At 40.7% G+C, this 21,364-nt stretch overlaps 1 protein-coding gene and 1 long non-coding RNA gene across 3 annotated transcripts; both read right to left on the reverse strand.

Moving 5' to 3' along the window:
- On the reverse strand, window positions 1-11,948 carry LOC124260736. Of its 2 annotated transcripts, XM_046695051.1 has the most exons (9): window positions 11,861-11,948; window positions 10,014-10,124; window positions 7,771-7,944; window positions 5,074-5,341; window positions 4,573-4,744; window positions 3,067-3,244; window positions 2,662-2,832; window positions 2,432-2,560; window positions 1-145 (listed from the first exon to the last, which is right to left on the reverse strand). In XM_046695051.1, the coding sequence occupies exons 1-9, from the start codon at window positions 11,919-11,921 to the stop codon at window positions 30-32; spliced, it is 1,380 nt and encodes a 459-aa protein (XP_046551007.1). In that variant the 5' UTR covers window positions 11,922-11,948; the 3' UTR covers window positions 1-29. The 2 variants fall into 2 exon arrangements, with proteins under 2 accessions (XP_046551007.1, XP_046551008.1); XM_046695052.1 differs by lacking the exon at window positions 2,432-2,560.
- A 6,132-nt stretch (window positions 11,949-18,080) lies between these two features.
- On the reverse strand, window positions 18,081-20,473 carry LOC124260740. Its single transcript, XR_006894156.1, has 3 exons — window positions 20,444-20,473; window positions 20,214-20,342; window positions 18,081-18,134 (listed from the first exon to the last, which is right to left on the reverse strand). It is a non-coding gene; the product is annotated as an uncharacterized LOC124260740 (long non-coding RNA).
- Window positions 20,474-21,364: the final 891 nt, after the last annotated feature.

The raw sequence follows: 21,364 nt of genomic DNA on the forward strand, positions 1-21,364 counted from the left end.
CATGTTGTTTGGTTTATTTCATGACATGGTCAGCACTGACCGCAGCTTCGTCTACACGAGGACAACATGTAGCCGGGGTTCCGTCCACACTCCCCCATCATCGACCAGCTCCTGCAGTCGGTGTTTGCATCCACACAGGATCCACCTAGAAATACAAGAATGAAAATGTATTCTCGTTTCTGCAATTTGTCCACAATTAAAAACACGTTTTTCACACCTACAATGCCAATAAAGGCAGCATAAACGACACATGGAATTTGAAAAAATCGACAATTTTCGGTAACGATCGATATTCTTCGGCATGAAATATTGCCCTATGTTTTAAAAGTAAGTCAGTCAATGAATCAGCGATTTGATGGGACATATTTTATTTTTAGCCAATGAGCTCCCTTGCTCTTTTCAGTGCGGGGCAGATGAACGCCAAGGTCGTCAATGGCGAACGGGCACGACACAATTCTGTTTGCGATGAATAAATGTACGTAAACTCATTATGACAGTGAGATGTAAGTGTCTCCGAAAGAATGGCGACTAGCGCGCTGGCAGGCGCCATCAGTTCAACATGTTTTGGTGCATGTCGTGTGTGCATACTGTGAAATAGACAAGAAAATGGATGAGTTTCCGCCACAAATTCGGAAATTCGGCTCGGAATCGAGAAATCACGATGTTTCGAGCCTCCAAAGATCCTAGCTCCCAAAGCACTGCTTCGATTTTTGTGCTGAATGTCTCATTTTGTTGGTAAATCTATTGGCTTCAAATGTGTGTATACTTTAAATGGGATAAATACAGTGAGTATTGTTGAATTCGCCCTGTGTGTTTGACCTCGTCAATCCCTTTCCTTTTATTATAAGTGTAACGCTATTTTTGAGGGCATTACCATTCTCAGATACCCGAGGTCTTCCATTAACTGCCCGACGATAACTGCAGATGATAATGCCCTCAAAAATAGCATTACCTTTAAAATTGCTAAAATACATGGAATTTGTGTTGAAAAGAAAAAGGAAACAATGAAGGAATTTGACTGTAAGTTGACTCAAAACCAACTTCTGACGGGCTTGACAGTCAGAATCCAATAACGTCATCGAACAATTCAAGTGACGTCACAACAGAACGTGACGATATTCAACCTTGGCCTTTGAAAAGACCATGGCCTGCAACATATCAAGCTATGTCAGGCACAAGTCAGTTGTCAGTGTTCGGTTCTGGTCCAACAACAACGTTAATAGTGCAATTGTTAAGGTTAGCACCAGCAAGAAAGCCAATATATCCGCTATTTAAAGGGGGAATTCGGGTTGCTTTGACTTGTTTGCCCCAGAATATCTGCCAGTCCAAAGCCAAAGTCGAATGAACCGACGCACCCACTATGACGTCACTTGACAACAGAACTGATAGTGGCCCTTCGTTAAGGTTGAGCGGTCCAATATCATTTGCAGCAGCCTGCAAATTTCTGATAATAGGACGGCCGTTTCATGATTATTCCATGTGTATATAGTACAAAGTCCTTTGGGCTCACGGAATATAAACAAACATCGAGGGTACGTCAGCCCATGTTCCCCTCGATTAGAGTGAACAACGTATTTATCTTAGTGAACACCTCAAAGGTAATTTTGAAGGGGTGGTGAGTAGCAAAGTGGTTAAAGCGTTTGTTCGTCACGCCGAAGACCCGGGTTCGATTCCCCACATGTGTACAATGTGTGAAGCCCGTTTCTGGTGTCCCGCGCCGTGATATTGCTGGAATATTGCTAAAAAGCGGCGTAAAACCGTACTTACTCACTCACTCAAAGGTAATTTTGAACTGTTTGAAACACGGATATGGAATCATAGTATGGAGTACCAGACGACAAGACAAACAAATTTAGAGTTATCTCCCTTCCATCGATTTGTATTCGCAAAACATCGGTAATTTCCGTACGTCATAGGTGATTCAATGTTATTCGAGATAAAAAAAATACTACTACCAAGTACCAAATGAGTTTGGCATTCCCAGCGGGGTACATAGAAAATGTTACTCGCTTGTAAGCAGGGTGCATTGAAAATAATATTAGAGCGCTCAGCCAGTGTGTGAGGCAAGATAAATGGCAGTATGTAAATAATCGAGTCAGGACTAGAACATTCAGTGATCAACTGCATGAACATCGATCTTTGCAATTGAATTACGACGACATGTATCAACCAAGTCACCTGACCACCCGATCCATTAGTTTCCTCTTACCACCAGCATGGGTTACTGAAGATCAATTCTAACCCGGATCTTCACGAGTTCAAAGGACAGGTATAGTGCTGACAAAAGAAGGTTCTTATTCAAAATGAATGCTGATTTTGTGCCAACGATCATAGGATACCGGTACTTCAAAGGGACGCAACTCTATCTATTGATGTCACACTAGACATACACTACAAAGTGAAAGATCATGGGTAAAATTCCATGTCGAACCTGCTCCTCCGCCTCCTGAGCATCTGTTGCAACTTTGTCTACAGTACACGTGCATGTAGCGAGGATTGGAGCCACACTCCCCTTGAGAAGCCCATGACCTGCAGTTGCGGTTCCTATCCAGACAGTTGCCTGAAACAGCCATAAGTGTAATTCAGAATTTTTTTGTTAAATTCTTGAGGCTTCAAGTTTGGCCGTGTATTACAGAAGTATCCCATTATAGACTTTCATACCTGAACCAGTTCCGGTTCCGGTTCCAGTGCCAGTTCCAGTTCCGGTTCCAGTTCCGGTTCCAGTTCCAGTTCCAGTTCCAGTGCCGGTTCCGGTTCCGATTTCGGTTTTGTTTCCAGTGCCGCCGCCCCCAGTGTTGCAGTCCATCATCAGACGCTGGCTTCTCTCAGCATCTGCAACATTAGCAGGAAATACATCACATAAAACTACCCTAATCCGAATTATACTATCAGAATACAGGAATCTGGTAGCCAGTTACTGTAACAGCTGATTGCTTGGAATCGTTACTCGTGATTTCAATTTTTGGTGTTGGGAAAAACATATTTAAGTCTTGATTGAAACATGATAATCTGGACCAGTCGCGTCCACGTGAAGCACAATAACAACGGATATCACATTTTGCTTACTGCGGGTTGCCATACATCTTCTGAGGTACGTGTTCCCGCAGGGAAATACCTCCTGTATCAGAGAGAACAGCTGGGGGTCGTATTGCCGTAGTTTCTCGCGGGTGTTGACGCGGTTGTGGATGCCGTTGGGGACGGCGGAGTAAGCGTTGACGTTGAAGTAGCTTTGTGTCCCTTCCGCCTGATTAGAGAGGGTGACAATCTGTGTACTCACATGTCAATAGAATACGACAATTCCAGAAAATAACCAGTTTCGGTAATTAACTGAAGCTGACTTCATTGGGCACCCCAAGCGGAAAAGTGGTGAAAATGTACGTAAATGAATAACTGAAAGATGACCGACTATCAGATGAACACAAACATAAAGTATACACAGACACTGACATTCTTCCTTTGATCCGATTTTTCTTGTTTTATAATATAAGTTGCATGCTTCAAAGTATTTAATTTACTGCCACGTTGAATGTTCAACACGATAATCTCGCTACCGACTACATGACATGTAAACAAAATGGCGTCTGCCTCTCGACTGGATTTTTAGAATCAGTGAAACATATTCTGACAAGCGTAAAACTGCTAAAAAAATGGCTAATTGCGTTTGACTTGAGTGTGCCTACGATGCAATGTATTAAATAGTTTAGTCATGAAAATCGACAAAACAAATGTGTACATAGTGAACTATAAAACCGCTAATCGAACGGTTTTCGAACTCCGGACACTGCATGCGTCATATATGACGTCATACGATTGTGAGCAATACAGCTTCTCGGCGGAGAGTTTGGCGGTTACTTTGTCCACGGGTAACATTTTTTCCAGTTGTCACCCTCGTTGTGACACAGAAATTTGTTAAAGAGTCATTGACCACTGAAATTAAAGCATCTCACATGAAGGTAAGATAATATAAGTGATCGCCTACCGGCTCGGGTGGCACGGGTACATCAGACCGTATTATCCTCGAGAGAAGCATACAGCATATTTACCTCCATGTTAAATGGGGTTTTTTTTTAATTGATAAGCTCGCTACCGACCTTATGACATGAAAACAAAATGGTATCTGCTCCTCGACTCACAGTCACAGTTAGATAACGCCTTTCGTAAGCCAATGATGTAGCACTGAGTTACGAATAGGTCGCATCGTTACGAAGGCGTTGTGGATCGGGAACCTGAAGTGGTTACAAAGAGTGCAGGCATTCACTTTGACAGATGTTATAATGATGATTCGAGTTCCACAACTTCTCTGATTGAACAGAAACGTTTTGTACCATGTGTTTAGACAACCTGCGTAATCTGAGTCAACAGCCACCATAGTACTGGCTGATAAGATCTGGCTGAAATGAGGATTGGATGGGCGACATTGTTATTGTCATTGGCTGTTATCATGCGCAAGCTGTTATCATGTAGCCAGAAAACTGCTGCGAACGCACTCAAGCACACGCATACAAACACGCGCGCACCCACGTACAGTCACACTCACAAACATTCATTCATACTCGATATGTTTGTACTTACAAAGTATTCTTCCACTGTGGTCATGGCGTACGTCCTGCGCCACCTACCGGCAGACCTGGCCTGGTAGTATAGCGACTGTAGACGACTCTGCCAACCTGGGATGGCATACTTGGCACCGAGTAGATGGATGCCATGGGCGAACTCGTGCAGGAAGATGTCCTCGAACCGATACCTGATGCCATATTATGGACATGAATCGTTCACATTCTCATAAAGTTCAAGAAGCATTTTCAAATACTTTGCTGTCTCTTTTTAAGTTCTTTCAAAATAGTAATTTTAGACAGGATACGGCAACCGTGTGATTGCACGTCTTTTCTTACAAAGAAACGAATTACTCGAAACACATCTTCAGGAAAGCAACAGCGATAGAAGCATCCCCTTAGAATAGCTGAGGGTAGCACATGAAGAGTTACGTCCCTTCTTTTGTGGATCTTCTCGGGTTTTGTTTAATTGAGATAGGTTTTCAGCAGTTTCGTTGGGTAGAAATCATTGTCATTTTACCTGTCCGTATTGTAACAAAGGATGTTTTCCTCGCCTCCTGTTGACACGGGGGCGTGTTCCGTCGCCCCAAGTCCACGTGCTCGGGCGTTCCAGGAGGCGCCAAGCCAAGCATGTTCCGGAATGGACACCGTCCCTTCCCGAGCTCCGATCACTGCCACCCTCCCCGACAGTCGGTAGTAGGACTGCCGCACACCGCTGTGGTCGGCGAGGAGGAAGCGAAGGACGTAACAGGCGCGGCGAAGAGCGTCGTCGGGGACGTTAACGGAACCTGCGGTGCATACGGGTATCATTCTTGACCTTTGGTCAATCCAATTCTTCAAAACCGTAAACAAGGATTGAAAAAAATAAATAGTATACAAATTACAATAAGCATGCTCAAAATAACTATAAGAAATATATATATAACAGATTTGTCATTCGCATGACGTCCCACGTACCACCATCTGTTGATCTTATTTATCACTGAAATGGGGTTTTTCTCCCGAAGGAAAACAAATTTGTCTGATGGTTTCAATCTTGACCAAATTTTTTAAAATTTCATTTGCCAAATCAAGTATTAAAGAAACCAGCCAGAAGTATAAAGCAAAGGCAAAGAATTTCCTTGTAATATTCCTTGTTGTTTTGTTTTATTTCTTTTTTCATATTCATCCATTCCCCCTAGTCGCCTCTTAAAACACTGTGGGGATGCTGAAGACTAGTGGTAACCCGGATCTTCACGTCCAAGTCCAGGTCAGAGATCTTCACGTCCACGTCAAAGCCAGAGATCTTCACGTATACGTCAAAGCCAGAGATCTTCACGTTCAAGTCCAGGTCAGAGATCTTCACGTCCAGGTCCAGGTCAGAGATCTTCACGTCCAGGTCCAAGTCAGAAATCTTCATGTCCAGTTCCAAGTCATAGATACTCAAGACCACAAGAGAAAGTCAAACTCTGCCGCTATTTATATTAATACACAGTGAAAAATTATGAGAACCTGTGGTGCATACGGGTATCATTTTTGACCTTTCGTCAATCCAATTCTTCAAAACCGTAAACAAGGATTGAAAAATAAATAGTATACAAAATTACAATGAGCATGCTTAAAATAACTATAAGAAATATATATATAACAGATTTGTCATTCGCATGACGTCCCACGTACCACCATCTGTTGATCTTATTTATCACTGAAATGGGGTTTTTCTCCCGAAGGAAAACAAATTTGTCTGATGGTTTCAATCTTGAACAAAGTTTTTAAATTTTCATTTGCCAAATCAAGTATTAAAGAAACCAGCCAATAGTATAAGAGCAAAGGCAAAAAATTCTTTGTAATATTCCTTGTTTGTTTTGTTTTCTTGCTTTTTTTGCACCGCATCGCATTGAGCAATATTTCAACTCTATGAGAAGTATATAATCGGGTCTGGATAAATAAGCCTCTGAATTACATTATGGGCATCGTTCCACCGTTGGGATACCAAGCTATGCGTCAACCAAGTCATCGAGCATATCCATCCATTCCCCCTAGTCGCCTCTTAAAACACTGTGGGGTTCTGAAGACTAGTGGTAACCCGGATCTTCATGTCCAAGTCCAGGTCAGAGATCTTCATGTCCAAGTCCAGGTCAGAGATATTCACGTCCACGTCAAAGCCAGAGATCTTCACGTTCAAGTCCAAGTCAGAGATCTTCATGTCCAAGTCCAGGTCAGAGATATTCACGTCCACGTCAAAGCCAGAGATCTTCACGTTCAAGTCCAAGTCAGAGATCTTCACGTCCAAGTCCAGGTCAGAGATCTTCACGTCCACGTCAAAGCCAGAGATCTTCACGTCCAAGTCCAGGTCAGAGATCTTCACGTCCAGGTCCAGGTCAGAAATCTTCACGTCCAGGTCCAAGTCAGAGATCTTCATGTCCAGGTCCAAGTCATAGATACTCAAGACCACAAGAGAAAGTCAAACTCCGCCCCTATTTACACAGTGAAAAACTATGAGATACACATAGGATCTTTTAAGACAGAAGTGTAGATTGTAAAAACCAAAGAACTCAAAAGTATTGAATTAAGTTTTATGAGTGAAATCCATAGCATTTGTTGTTGCCGTTATTGTGTTACGTTAGTAAGCAATATTCCAGGCTTAACGCGGAGGCATGTTAATTTGGGAACTTCGTTTAACGCCAAACTGAGCAATATGACAGCGTCCTGTAAATAATCAGAAGAGATCATTCAGTGACTGAGATCATGAGCACCTGAAACGATGTCATGCACCAATACGATGTATCAAACAAGTCAGCGAGCTTGACCACTCGATCCCGTTAGGCATGGCTTGCTGACGAACACTGCTTCCTAAGGAATATAAAGGTAAAGGTCACTGATATGACATGCAAAGTTGAGCCACCTTGCCGTGCAAGGATCCTCTGAAGGTTTTGACACAAGTTGATGAATTCTAATCTGAGAACGTTTTTTTCCAGAATGATATCGACTTTACAACCGACTTCAAACGAGAGGACAAGTGAATAACCCATGCTTGTCGCAACAGCCGACGAACGGGATCGGGTGGTCAGGCTCGCTGACTTGGTTGACATATGTTATCGTATCCCAATTGCGTAGATCAATGCTCATGATGTTCATCACTGGATTGTCTGGTCCAGACTCCAATATTTACAGACTTCCGCCATAAAACTGGAATATTGCTGATTATGGTGTTAGTAACAAAAAAAGACAAGATCACCTAATACGGGTATCCCATACGCCTCTGTATATTTCTGGTAGAAATACGACAATCCACTCGGTCTGATGTTGCTTGCGCTCCTTAACTGCGCAGGGACTCCCCGGATGTCGCTACACGTGTCGGTGGAGGTGGAATGGCCTGGCCGCCCACCAGGCGCATTCATCGGGGCAAAGGCTTCATTAAAACAGTATAACGTAAGTTCAAGCTTGAATGTCAAACAGCAAGTTTGTATTAGCCTGGAGACAAAAAGTAACGAATATTTTACCACTGTAACGCTGGTATCAGCTGCTGGCAATCGACATGGCATTCATTATAAATATTCGCAAATCTACTGTCACTCTTTCACCTGAAGAAGCTTGACATGTAAACATTTGAAATAACATAAAACGCCTTTTCTGTTAGATGCAGCCTATTGACTCCGACGTTTGTCGGAATGTGATACAAAAAGTAGAGCCAGGACATTTACAATGTACTGAATATCTGTGAGGTTGTCGTGTGAGCAGTCACGTTAGATACATCCCCATGTCCCCTCCTAACCTCCCCCATAAAGATCATTTGGATCCAAGATTAATTGGCTCAACGCCGGTGCCGCCAAATGCTCAGTTACCCATCACTAACATAGAGCAGGAATGTACTGTCGTGCCACCAATGGGTGGTTCCCCGATAACAAGTCTTTTGTCATTAGACCAAGCCGAAACGGAACCTACAAACATGATCCAAACGGCATCTTCTTCCGTGTTCCCAAACTGTACCCACCACCATAGTGCCAAATGGAACCTACTACCATCCCAAACGGATCCTACGTCCATGTACCTAAACAGAACCTACCACATTAATACCAAACGGAACGTCTAAACGCTTTCTCAAGGTTCTAGTACACAGACATCAATAGGGCAGACATTGTCGCTTCAGGACGAGACACGTAGCAAACGGCTGTCTATACACTAATCAAGGAAGTGCGTTATGTTCAAGTTGGCGTCATAGGAAGGTTCTTCCAAGCGTTTATTAGTAATGTTTTCTACTCAATCAACTAAATACCTTGTTATGGTGCCCCATTTGACGCTAGATAACATTGAAGGATGTCACATACAGTGGTCCATTGTCGTGATCATCCTAAGCATTACAGGTGAAATTGACGGTGACATAACAAGCTTCACTCAGATCAGGGGGAGATTTTCTTTCTTTGTCGGGGTGTAAATTTAAAAAACTTTAAACAAAAAGCAAAGGTATCGCAAACAATATAGTGATTCAAACTAATACTGAACGGACACTGGCAAATCGCAAAACAAACCCATCTAATCCATATGGCCGTTTATCAGCTTGGCAGTGACGGGAGTGTATTTGCCGGGAAACAATTCTCAGCTGCCGTGAGTTGCTTTCTGTGCATTAGATTTAACAGAAAGCCACGAACCTTAGAAAGTGGAACAATATGAAGTATTTCTCTCTCACACAATGCATAAATTATACAATACATACCTCTTTGACAACATTCGTGAACATGCAGATACACAGCTTCACAGGAGGTTTAGAAAGGTGTTATATTGTCTGGAGGACAAAGTCTTTTTCATATTTTGATACGACGTTTCGGTATAGATTGGAAACCGTGGATGGAACCGACTCATATACATGTAACAGGGATTAAGTAAGACAACATGAGGGTATGTATCAAGGGGATTAACAACTACAATTATTATTGGCAATAATGGGGCAACAATAGGAGTAAGCAGCCTGTTCATGGGACGGAACAAACAGTACACAGCTGACATCAGCACTGATATTAGCCAAACAGTTCACTGGCACATGCCAACTTTGATTGAGCGAGTGGTATGGTTTTACGCCGTTTTTAGCAATATCACGGCGGGGTCCACCAGAAATGCATATGGGCTTCACACATTGTACCCGTGTGGGGAATCGGACCAGAGTCTTAGGCGTGACGAGCGGACGCTTTAACCACTAGGCGCCAGCTTTAATCAAACAGCCTATAACCAGAAATGCTGTGAGCTGTGGCCTTTAATCCCTTATAACAAAATATAGGGTGCAGGCACAATGAAGAGTGGAGTGCTCTGTTCTGTTGTTTTTATCAGTTCATTGTAGGTGGGTGGGAAAAATGGTAATAATAAAGATGTTGCGACCCATAAAGTATCATACCTTTCTTATTATTAATCAACTTCCAAAATTCCAATTAAACAGAACTGTTCATAGTGTTTCTTTATAAGGAACTTCAACGTTTAAAACCATCCTACCTGCAGCATCTCTGGAGTGATAATAATCAGCTTCGGTTAAAGGCCGCAGAGGGTCATCCCAATCAAAGGTCAAGGCAAAATCACTGCCTGGAATTTGTCGTCTGATCCGACCTGTGATCAAATGATAACAAGTCTCATTAATAATCAGATCTTAATTCCTGCTGTAGATAAGCAAAAATCCAAGAATATCATAATACATGTCGCGTTCGAACAGCTTTTTGCGATCTTTGACAGACCAAAGAAATTGCTTACAAGAAGTCGACGTCAGCCAATCAATAATTTGCTTTAAAGGGTATTATGGCACTAGTTTCAAACTGGCGACTTCCATTTCACACTTCGTTTGAAATATTCCACTGGCTGTAAAAAGTCCCTCTCGTTTCAAATGTTTATCCAACTGAAACAAGCGATCGGCCATGATTATGACGGAATCAGTCGCCCAGCCCGTTACGAATAATCGTGTTGACCTTTTCGAAATTGCATGTTTGGAAAGCATGTCTTATGTCATGTTATTGGTGACCAGTTCTGCTACATGTTTCATTGTAAATCGCTTTCCAATCAACGAGCTGCTTTCATAGACATAGTATGATGGGACAATCATCTTTAAGTTTTGAAAACCTTTGAACTCAAACAAAGAATACCTGTTATCGACAAATTATCACACTTCATCAAATTCATATATGCTCATTTAAGTGAAGATCTAAGATCTTTAGTGTTTGTGGATTTGTCATCTTCCCGTGCCATAGGTTACGTTATGTATATAAGTGTTAATTATTTGTACTGGCCATGTACCACCGCTAGTGCTCCCACAAAGTAAAAAAAGGTTCTTGGGTGTTGGTGTTTTTTTTCCTTGTTCGCGAGAACTATAATCTCATGTTAATTATAACATTAGCCTTGACGATCCGGGTGAGAATATGTTTGTCGTAAGAGGCGAATAACGAGATCGGGTGATCAGACTCGCTGACGTGGTTAACACAGGTTACCGTATCCCAATTGCGTAGATCGATGTTCATGCTGTTGATCACTGGATTGTATGGTCCAGACTCGATTATTTACAGACATATATTCCATATAGCTGGAATGTTGCTGAGTGTTGCGTTAAACAACAGACAAATACACAAATCTGCCTCTGACCATCATGTGATTGTTTGTGATTACATCACAGCAAGAAGTGAACATATGTCTTTTATGTTTTCAGGTTCAAAAGATGCGTGTATGTTTGTTAAAGTGTCATTTTTAAGTTTTGGAATAATATTTTGTTGTAGCAAGGCTCCAGATAAGGGCGTATCGGCGTATGTACGGATACAAAATATGCACGATACGTATGGAAATAATTTAGAAAACGTAGCAGATACTACAGAAATGGTGTACGGTCTTAGAATCATTTACAGACGTATTTATCTGAAAAAGTATTGTTTTATTGTTTATTGACCTGTTTACACAAGAGTAGCAATGTTGTGGTGCATATATGAAACGAAACACAAGATTACTGATACTCTAGGTTTTCCAGTACTTCTGTGTTGAATAAGGAGTACATACTCCTGATGTTGAACAATTATCTGGAGCCCTGTTGTAGAATCCCTTACCTTTCATTGTTGTGTTGGTTTATTCCTTGAAATTAAAACATGACGCCAATGGTAATGATAAACTTTTCGTTACATACACCATTGATTAAGGATAAAACATATGGCGGACAGCCTAGATTAACAGTGTCATGACAATGTCACAGCATGGCCTTTGTACCTCGTATATTTAGACATTAATAGATAGGGTCTTAGATCAAATTGAAAAATAAAGGTCCAACTGTCATATGAGAAAAATATTCAAAGAATCGGATGATACTGACTTACCTGAATGAGCGATCTGGAATCCGGCGAGTATAATCACCAACAGGCCTATGTGTGGATCCATAGTGACTGTGACTTATGTCAACACGTCCCCAGCTATATGCCACATCCACTCATCTGGTGGCAGTCCAGGGGGTCACGCACTGACGGTCCTGTGACATGTAATTGGTTCTCAAACAGGATGTAGTTATAACAATCTACTCTTCATCTGGGGTCAAATCTGACTCCCCTGGTACTAATTCGAACTTAACACGAGTAGTCTATTTATATACCAAATGACTGCGATAAGCCCAATTTAAATATATACTAATCTACCCGTGAAGATCCGGGTTAGAATTGGTCTTTAGCATCCCATGCTTGTCGTAAGAGGCAACTAACGGGATCGAATTGGTCAGGCTCGCTGGCTTGGATTTGACACATGTCATCGTATCCCTACTGTGTAGATCGATGTTCATGCTGTTGATCACTGGATTGTCTGGTCCAGACTTGATTATTCACAGACCGCCGCAATATAGCTGGAATATTGCTGAGTGCGGCGTAAAACTAAACTCACTCACTCTTCCCGCGAAGAACGGGTTAGAATCGATATTTATTTATCCATGCTCAGTGCTTCCTGTTTAGATAGTACTAAAACATAATGCCTCTCTTTAAAATAATCCCTGTGAAGCTCCGTCTATCCGTGCCCTGTTAATCTATTTTTTATCATCTTGTTGTTCATTATGCATTTACTCCTCGCCCGAAAAGCAATAAACTTATGTTCTGTGATAGGGGCTAAGGGGACACTGTGGTTAATGAGTGTCATCGCATCATATTAGCAAAGATTTATTTGCATCTGTCACAATAATATCCCATAAAAACACTTGTAAAAACAAAAAAATCACCGAATTGTGTGGACCAGACTCGATGTTTGTTTCTTTCTTTATTGTTTAACGCTGCACTTAGCAATATTCCATAATAAAATCTGGACCAGCCAATCCAGTGATCAACAGCATGGGCATCGACATACGCAACTGGAAATCGATGACGTGCATTAACCAAGACAACTTGTCTTACAACCCGATCCCGCTAGTGGCCTTCTACGACAAAGCTTGTTAAAGACCAATTGTAACCCGGATCTTCACAGATTGAAATGTAGATCAAAGAACATGAACATTTTGATACAAATATTCTACTCATAATAAAGGTCCTATCCATTAACCGTATACTAGCTTTTAGATCAGTTATTCTGATCTCGGTATAATTTGGACAGGTAGGTAATGTAAGCAGTTACTTCCATTTACATTCAGCTTTGTCGTCAATAAATCGTTCAAATTACTGCGTCCTTGTAACTTATGGGAGTTGCGCTTGAACAAGTGAGTGAGTTAAGATTTTAAGTCACATCGGCAATATTCCAGCCATATCGTGACTAAATCAAGTTATTTTATAATAATTAAAAATGAATTATAAACACCTGTCAACGAAGGACAGGGAAACAACTAAAATATCACAGACATAGATGAAAAACTAGTAATTAAACCTAAAATATTTTATCTATACAGGTCAACACGATATAAAACAGGCTATAATATTGACAACTGAAGGTAGATCACCATACCAGGGACTATGGGGGCTTACAGTACATTTGCTTCCTGCATGGACCCTAGCAGGATTTACACCATCCGTTCAGCTATTAGCAATTTTTGACAAACTAGCCATAAAATAAAATAACATGTATTCTACATTTTAAAAAAGTGGTATTTTTTACTTTACTTTGAATGTTTTGGCACTTACATACCCCCACAGGAGGACAATAAGCTTGAACTAGTTATACAAATGACGTGACGGTTAGTGAGTGAATCAGGTTTTATTACCCATGTGGTGAAACATAACCAGTGTCATGTGTATGATGCACATGTCACTTTTGCCGAGCATTCTGCAACCATTCCGTCCGAAACGAAAATACCTTTGAGGTCCATGATTATTAGAGACGGGGACCATTACCTCATTAAATAAAGCAACACGTGTTGATCAGTTTGTCAAACATTTCAGAAGTTCAATAACAGATCAAAATATTACCGTTTTATTAGCTCTTTTGTTTGTTCAGCGTTTATTAGACAAAAGTTGATCGATGTTGTTGAAACAATGGTCATCAGCGACAGCAATTTCGACTTTTGGATTAATATGTCCCTCATATTTTATCTGTATTAATATTTGAGATCGACTAGGGCAAGTTTCACTTCTGACAACATCCTCGACGCAAGCACGTGTTGTGTTCAAACAGAGAACAATGTTCTCGGGGCCTGAACAAACACACAATCACGTCCCTGGCATAATCTCTCAGCGCTAATGTCATAATTCATCGTTCTCACATTTCATTAGACACTTTAATTCGGGGCATCTCTGGCAGTTTTCTAAAGTTTGTTTGCTCGATTAAACGGCCATGACAGAAAATCTTCAAAATGGCTACAGCACTTTGAATGCATCACTAATCGATATTGCTATGAGGCGTTCGGGCACCAGTCTCGTGGGTTTTGTCAGCTGAGATCGTTGGTTCCGTAGCAAATTTTATTGTTGGATTGTACAGTGTTGGAATTTAATCCCGTCTCATGTTTCGGTGTGCATATATATGTCAAAATTACTTGCCTTGAAATGTACATTTGTTGACAAATCATGTTCACATTAACTATCGGGCAAAGCAATGTTTACACCCATCTCTAACTGGCAGAAAATGAAACCGATGACATGTGTCAACCAAGTCAGCGAGCCTGACCACCCGATCCCGTTACTCGCCTCTCACGACAAGCATGGGTTACTGAAGATCAATATTCTCACCCGGACCTTCACGGGTGAAAAACGAAACCAACAACATATGGTTATTCAATATTGTTTATTTCATATGGGGATCATAATTAATTTTTGACCTAATCTTGTAACTGACACAAAACTGACAATTGTTTTGTGATTTTCTTTTCAGGCTACAAAAACAAACCCAAACCCAAACAAATAAATTATCATTTTTGTAATATAACACCGAAAAAGAAAATATACCCCTATGTATTATTTCATGGTGCCTAAAGGAAACAACAAGAATGGTTATTTGCTAGTGATGTATTTGATACGGGTATCATTAAGTTGGTATTTGGACCTTTAAGTTTGACGTGTGACAGTTAAAGCACTCACTCTAAATATATATGGTTGCATCGAAGGTTGATTTCTACATTTCAACTTGGGGAACCAACTGCAAACTTTATGCAGATGAATTGCACGAGGATCATGCATCAAATTGCTGAAAAGCATGTGCAAATATCGTGCATGTGAACAGCTGCGTTTTGGTGTACAGTTTTGTTAAGAATTCGCCATTTTTCACTGATTTTCATCATTTACTGAACTCGGGACAATAATCTTTTCAACGTTATGAATTTGTTTTACAATACATCAGTTCATGTGTAAGCATCACCTTTAAACAGTATGGAATATTTTGCAAAATTTAGTTCAGAACAGTTGCCTGAAGTAAGTGGTTACATTTACACTAGTGAGTATAAACTTTGGATGAGAAGTATATTTATAACAAAAATTATGAAATCCATTTTCCAAGCTTATACATTTTTGGCCCGGTATTATACAACTCACACTTTGCTGAGGATCGAAACATGGATTCAACAGAAAACTATGATGTGGGGTCAAATTTGGTTTAAATATCTAAGCTTGTTGTAAGCGTCTATCCTAGGTTTCAGGTGGTCATTTCATCTCGTGGAACCCATACCTGCTATTGACAGGTGTTGTCAGTGACTCGTTCCATGATTTGCAAAATCGCTGCCTGATGCCATGAAAATCATTTTTATGGTCACTCGTGTATCAGGTGCATAAGGCGAGATTAAAGTGGCTGTTTGCCTAAAGAGGGGTTACCATGTTATAATGTATCCAGGTTTAAATGGATACAATTTCAAATTATAAATCTACGTTTAAGTAAAGTTGTGAATTTTTGTGATCCTTAGCAAAGTGTGAGTAGCATATATGTTTATATTTCACAGGTTATATACTCAATGATAGCAAAATCCCTTGTCCAATGAAATGTGATATATATTTATTTCCCTGTACGTGACCATATTGCTGTCTGCTGCATGTGAGTTTCAAGCAGTGGTATTTACAGGTAAGTGTATAAAAGTAGATAGCTTTCGAAGGGTGTTCTACATTATGTAAGGAAAAATGTGATAATAGCGACCATAATCTAATGGAACTCGGTTTTGATTAATAAAATTTGGATTACACAAATATTTTTGTTCATATCTACATTAGAAAAGAAGATAAGGAAAATGACTGCATCTGCATCTAGAAAAGAAGAAAGAGCCAGTCTAAAAACAAACAAAAACCGTGTTCGGATTAGCAAGGTTCCGGATTGATATATCTATAGTAGGGCTGGCTATCGATATAGATCATAGAGATCGATAATCGTAAACTTAATATCGATCGATGATCGATAAATATAGGAGATGTCATTTTAAGCAAAATGTCTGAACGAAATGAATATATTTCACATCACTGGCGAGTGGTGAAATGTTTATGCATTGATTATTAACAAAACAGCGTCTTGAACATAATCTAGACGCACACTATGAATAAAGTCCTAAATTTCTACCTCTTGTGTACGAAAACGTTTTTCTATCATGAAAGTTAATGAACAATGTTATCGGTAACACAATTATCATATCGGCAAGCATTAACGATCTTTCCAAGTGATCATTTTCCGATTATCGATAATTTTACTCAACTCTAATCTAAACATTATATAAATGTTTATGATGTAATATTTTACCATCAATATGCAAATACAGTTAAACGTTTTAGGTATAAAACAGGGATTAAACAAGCTTGATTATAACTACCAAGTTTGGCTGTGTAAAATCCTTCAGTTTTGCCGCATGTACTATTCTGAAACCAATTCTGTCATCATATATAACTTATCTTAAAAAGAGCTACATTTATTTGTATAATTTTACAGTTAGAATTTTGTGGGTTCGGTGTAATGAAATGAATGTTTCATATCACAAGGCGTGTATGTGTTAACAAAGATAGAAATCTCATTATTCGAACTCTGAAGATTTGTTTCATAATATATATATAAATTATTTTGATTAATAACATTTCGATTAAGTTTGAAGGTTTAGTGACGAAACACTGCCAGTCCCATAAAATGCATGCGTTATCGGCAATCTACCATTAATATAATGACTGTATCGAACAACGATCAGAGAAACACCTACACACGTTGAGATATGTACCTTTGATGTATAATAATTTATAAACAAGATTAGTATATTACGGATCCATTATCCCCAATGAAGTGAAATGTAAACCTAATATCCATGGTGAATGTTGATAGAAAGTAGCTATATGAAATGTATTGTTTTGAAACTCGTGAAAATATTTATCTGCTCTTATATCTATGATTTCATACCAAAACGGAAACAGAAATATATATGGATATAGAAAACAGAAATATATATGGATATAGACAAACTGATACACAGAGAAAATACACAATGGGAAGACAAGGAGCCTGTATGTAAGCAAACCAATCTGTGTGGATTTGAATCGCATACCATACACTCGTGATATCTCCTATCAAAACATCGTTCAGGGCCCCGTTCTCAAAGAGATCGTTACGAGTTAAAGGTTGGTTGGCTTGTATTTTGAGGCACACCTGGTTAGTTTATCGTTCATCGATAACGTTCATCGATGGGAGTCCTCTAGCAGGCACGGGGCGGTGGGGTAGCCTAGTGGTTAAAGCGTTCGCTTGTCACGCCGAAGACTGGGTTCGATTTCCCACATGGGTACAATGTTTGAAGCCCATTTCTGGTGATATTGCTGGAAAATATTGTTTAAAAAGCGGCCTAAAACTAAATTCAGTCAGTCACTCACTCACTCATGCAGGCACGTGTCACCAGTGGACATGTGTGGAGACGATCCTAGTTGTAATGTCCCGGATGTCCGCGGTTTCGTAATATATATAAATGGATACATGGATTTCGTGTGTCTCCCGCCGTGATAATCCTAGATTATAAAAAAAAGCTCACTCACTCACTCACTCACTATTAACGATAGTCATCACACAAACCTCTAATTGTAAGGGTTGATCACTTCCTAAATGAGAAGTCAAGTGCATGTTGTTTGGTTCATTGACGGACATGGTCAGCACGACCGCAAGTCTAACGCGAACAACATGTAGCCGGGGTTCCGTCCACACTCCCCATCATCGACCAGCTCCTGCAGTTGGTGTTTGCATCCACACAGGATCCACCTAGAAATACAAGAATGAAAATGTATTCTCGTTTTGCAATTTGTCCACAATTCAAAACACGTTTTCACACCTACAATGCCAATAAAGGCAGCATTAACGACACTTGGAATTTGAAAAATCGACAATTTTTCGGTAACGATCGGATCGATATTCTTCGGCATGAAATAGTGCCCTATATTTTAAAGGTAAGTCAGTCAATGAATCAGCGATTTGATGGGACATATTTTATTTTTAGCCAATGAGCTCCCTTGCTCTTTTCAGTGCAGGGCAGATTAACGCCAAAGGTCGTCAATGGCGAACGGGCACGACACAATTCTGTTTGCGATGAATATATGTACGTAAACTCATTATGACAGTGAGATGTAAGTGTCTCCGAAAGAATGGCGACTAGCGCGCTGACAGGCGCCATCAGTTCAACATGTTTTGGTGCATGTCGTTTTGTGCATACTGTGAAATATACAAGAAAAATGGGTGAGTTACCTCTACAAATTCTGAGCAGGGATTTTGGCTCCGGAATCGAAATCACGATTTTCGAGCCACGAAGATCCTAGTTCCCAAAGTACTGCTTCGATTTTTGTGATGTATGCAGTATATGTCTCATTTTGTTGGTAAATCTATTGGCTTGAAATGTGTGCATACTTTTAAATGGGATAAATACAGTGAGTATTGTTGAATTCGCCCTGAAACGAACCTGGTGTGTTTGACCTCGTTAATCCTTTCCTTTTATTATAAGTGTAATGCTATTTTTGAGGGGCATTATCATTTGCAGAAGACCGAGGTCTTCCATTAACTGCCTGACGAAGGAGGGCGGTTGAAAAAAGACAGAGGCTTCTGAAAATGTTAATGCCCTCAAAATAGCATTACCGTTATTATTGCTAAAATACATGGAATTTGTGTTGAAAAGAAAAAGGAAACAATGAAGGAATTTGACTGTAAGTTGACTCAAAACCAACTTCCATGTAATAGTTAATAGTGCAATTGTTAAGTTTAGCACCAGCAAGAAAGCCAATATTACCGCTATTTAAAGCGGGAATTCAGGTTGCTTTGACTTGTTTGCCCCAGAATATCTGCCAGTCAAAGCCAAAGTCGAATGAACCGACGCACCCACTATGACGTCACTTGACAACAGATAGTGGCCCCTCGTTAAGGTTGAGCGGTCCAATATCATTTGCAGCAGCCCGCAACTTTCTGATAATAGGACGGCCGTTTCATGATAATTCCATGTGTTTTAGCTATAAATAGTACAAAGATCCGTCAGTGACAGTATATACATTGATGGCAGATTTTAGCTTTACAAGCCCTTGTGGTCTGTGGTTTAACGCCACACTCAGCAGTAGTCATTCGGGCTCAGGGGAATATAAACAAACATCGAGGGTACGTCAGCCCATGGCCCCCTCGATTCCAGTGAACAACGTATTTATCTTACCGAACACCTCAAAGGTAATTTTGGACTGTTTGAAGCACGGGTATGGAATCATAGTATGGAGTACCAGACGACAAGAAAAACAAATTTAGAGTTATCTCCCTTCCATCGATTTGTATTCGCAAAACATCGGTAATTTCCGTACATCATAGATGATTAAATGTTATTCGAGATAAAAAAATACCACTACCAAGTACCAAATGACTTCGGCATTCCCAGCGGGGTACATAGAAAATGTTACTCGCTTGTAAGCGCAGGGTACATTAAAATAATATTAGAGCGCTCAACCAATGTGTGAGGCAAGATAAATGGCTATATGTAAATAATCGAGTCAGGACTAGACCATCCAGTGATCAACTGCATGAGCATCGATCTATGCGATTGAGATACGACCACATGTATCAACTGACCACCCGATCCGTTAGTTGCCTATTACGACCAGCATGGGTTACTGAAGATCAATTCTAACCCGGATCTTCACGAGTTCAAAGGACAGGTATAGTGCTGACAAAGAAGGTTCTTATTCAAAATGAATGCTGATTTTGTACCAAAGATCTTAGGATACCGGTACGCCAAAGGGACGCAACTCTATCTCCTGATGTCACACTAGACATACACTACAAAGTGAAGATCATGGGTAAAATTCCATGTCGAACCTGCTCCTCCGCCTCCTGAGCATCTGTTGCAACTTTGTCTACAGTACACGTGCATGTAGCGAGGATTGGAGCCACAGTCCCCTAGAGAAGCCCATGACCTGCAGTTGCGGTTCCTGTCCAGACAGTTGCCTGAAACAGCCATAAGTGTTATTCAAATTGTTTTTGTTAAATTCTTGAGGCTTCAAGTTTGGCCATGTATTACAGAAGTATCCCATTATAGACTTTCATACCTGAACCAGTTCCGGTTCCGGTTCCGGTTCAGTTCCAGTTCAGTTCAGTTTCAGTTCCAGTTCCGGTTCCAGTTCAGTGCCTGTTCTGGTTCCGGTTCCAGTTACAGTTCAGTTCCGGTTCCGGTTCTGGTTCCAGTTCAGTTTCGGTTCCGGTTCCGATTTCAGTTTCGTTTCCAGTTCCAGTTCCAGTTCCAGTTCCAGTTCCAGTTCCAGTTCCGGTTCCGGTTCCGATTTCAGTTTCGTTTCCAGTTCCAGTTCCAGTTCCGGTTCCGGTTCCAGTTCCAGTGCCTGTTCTGGTTCCGATTTCAGTTTCGCTTCCAGAGCCAGTTCGGTTCCGGTACCAGTTCCAGTTCAGTTCCGATTTCGGTTACGTTTCCAGTTCCGGTTCCGGTTCCGGTTCCAGTGCCTGTTCCGGTTCCGATTTCGGTTTCGGTTTCGTTTCCAGTGCCGCCGCCCCCAGTGTTGCAGTCCATCATCACACGCTGGCTTCTCTCAGCATCTGCAACATTAGCAGGAAACACATCACAAAAACTACCCTAATCCGAATTATACTATCAGAATAAAGGAATCTTGTAGCCAGTTACTGTAACAGCTGATTGCTTGGGATCGTTACTCCTGATTTCAATTTTGATGTGGGAAAAACATATTTAAGTCTTGATTGAAACATGATAATCTGGACCAGTCGCGTCCACGTGAAGCACAATAACAATAGATATGACATTTTGCTTACTTCGGGTTGCCATACATCTTCTAAGGTACGTGTTCCCGCAGGGAAATACCTCCTGTATCAGAGAGAACAGCTGGGGGTCGTATTGCCGTAGTTTCTCGCGGGTGTTGACGCGGTTGTGGATGCCGTTGGGGACGGCAGAGTAAGCGTTGACGTTGAAGTAGCTTTGTGTCCTTCCGCCTGAAGAGAGGGTG

The sequence above is a fragment of the Haliotis rubra genome, unplaced genomic scaffold (assembly GCF_003918875.1).
Source record: "Haliotis rubra isolate DU_JTF1 unplaced genomic scaffold, ASM391887v1 Scf772, whole genome shotgun sequence".
Lineage (NCBI taxonomy): Eukaryota > Metazoa > Mollusca > Gastropoda > Lepetellida > Haliotidae > Haliotis > Haliotis rubra.

Bases quoted from the DNA above. Each gene is read 5' to 3' on its own strand.
- LOC124260736 (XM_046695051.1), bottom strand. From the start codon at position 11,921: ATGGATCCACACATAGGCCTGTTGGTGATTATACTCGCCGGATTCCAG. The intron at 2,833-3,066 runs GTAAGCAAAATG...CTAATGTTGCAG, and splicing joins AAGATGTATGGCAACCCGCA to ATGCTGAGAGAAGCCAGCGT. The intron at 146-2,431 runs GTTCGACATGGA...TTGTATTTCTAG, and splicing joins CTCAGGAGGCGGAGGAGCAG to GTGGATCCTGTGTGGATGCA.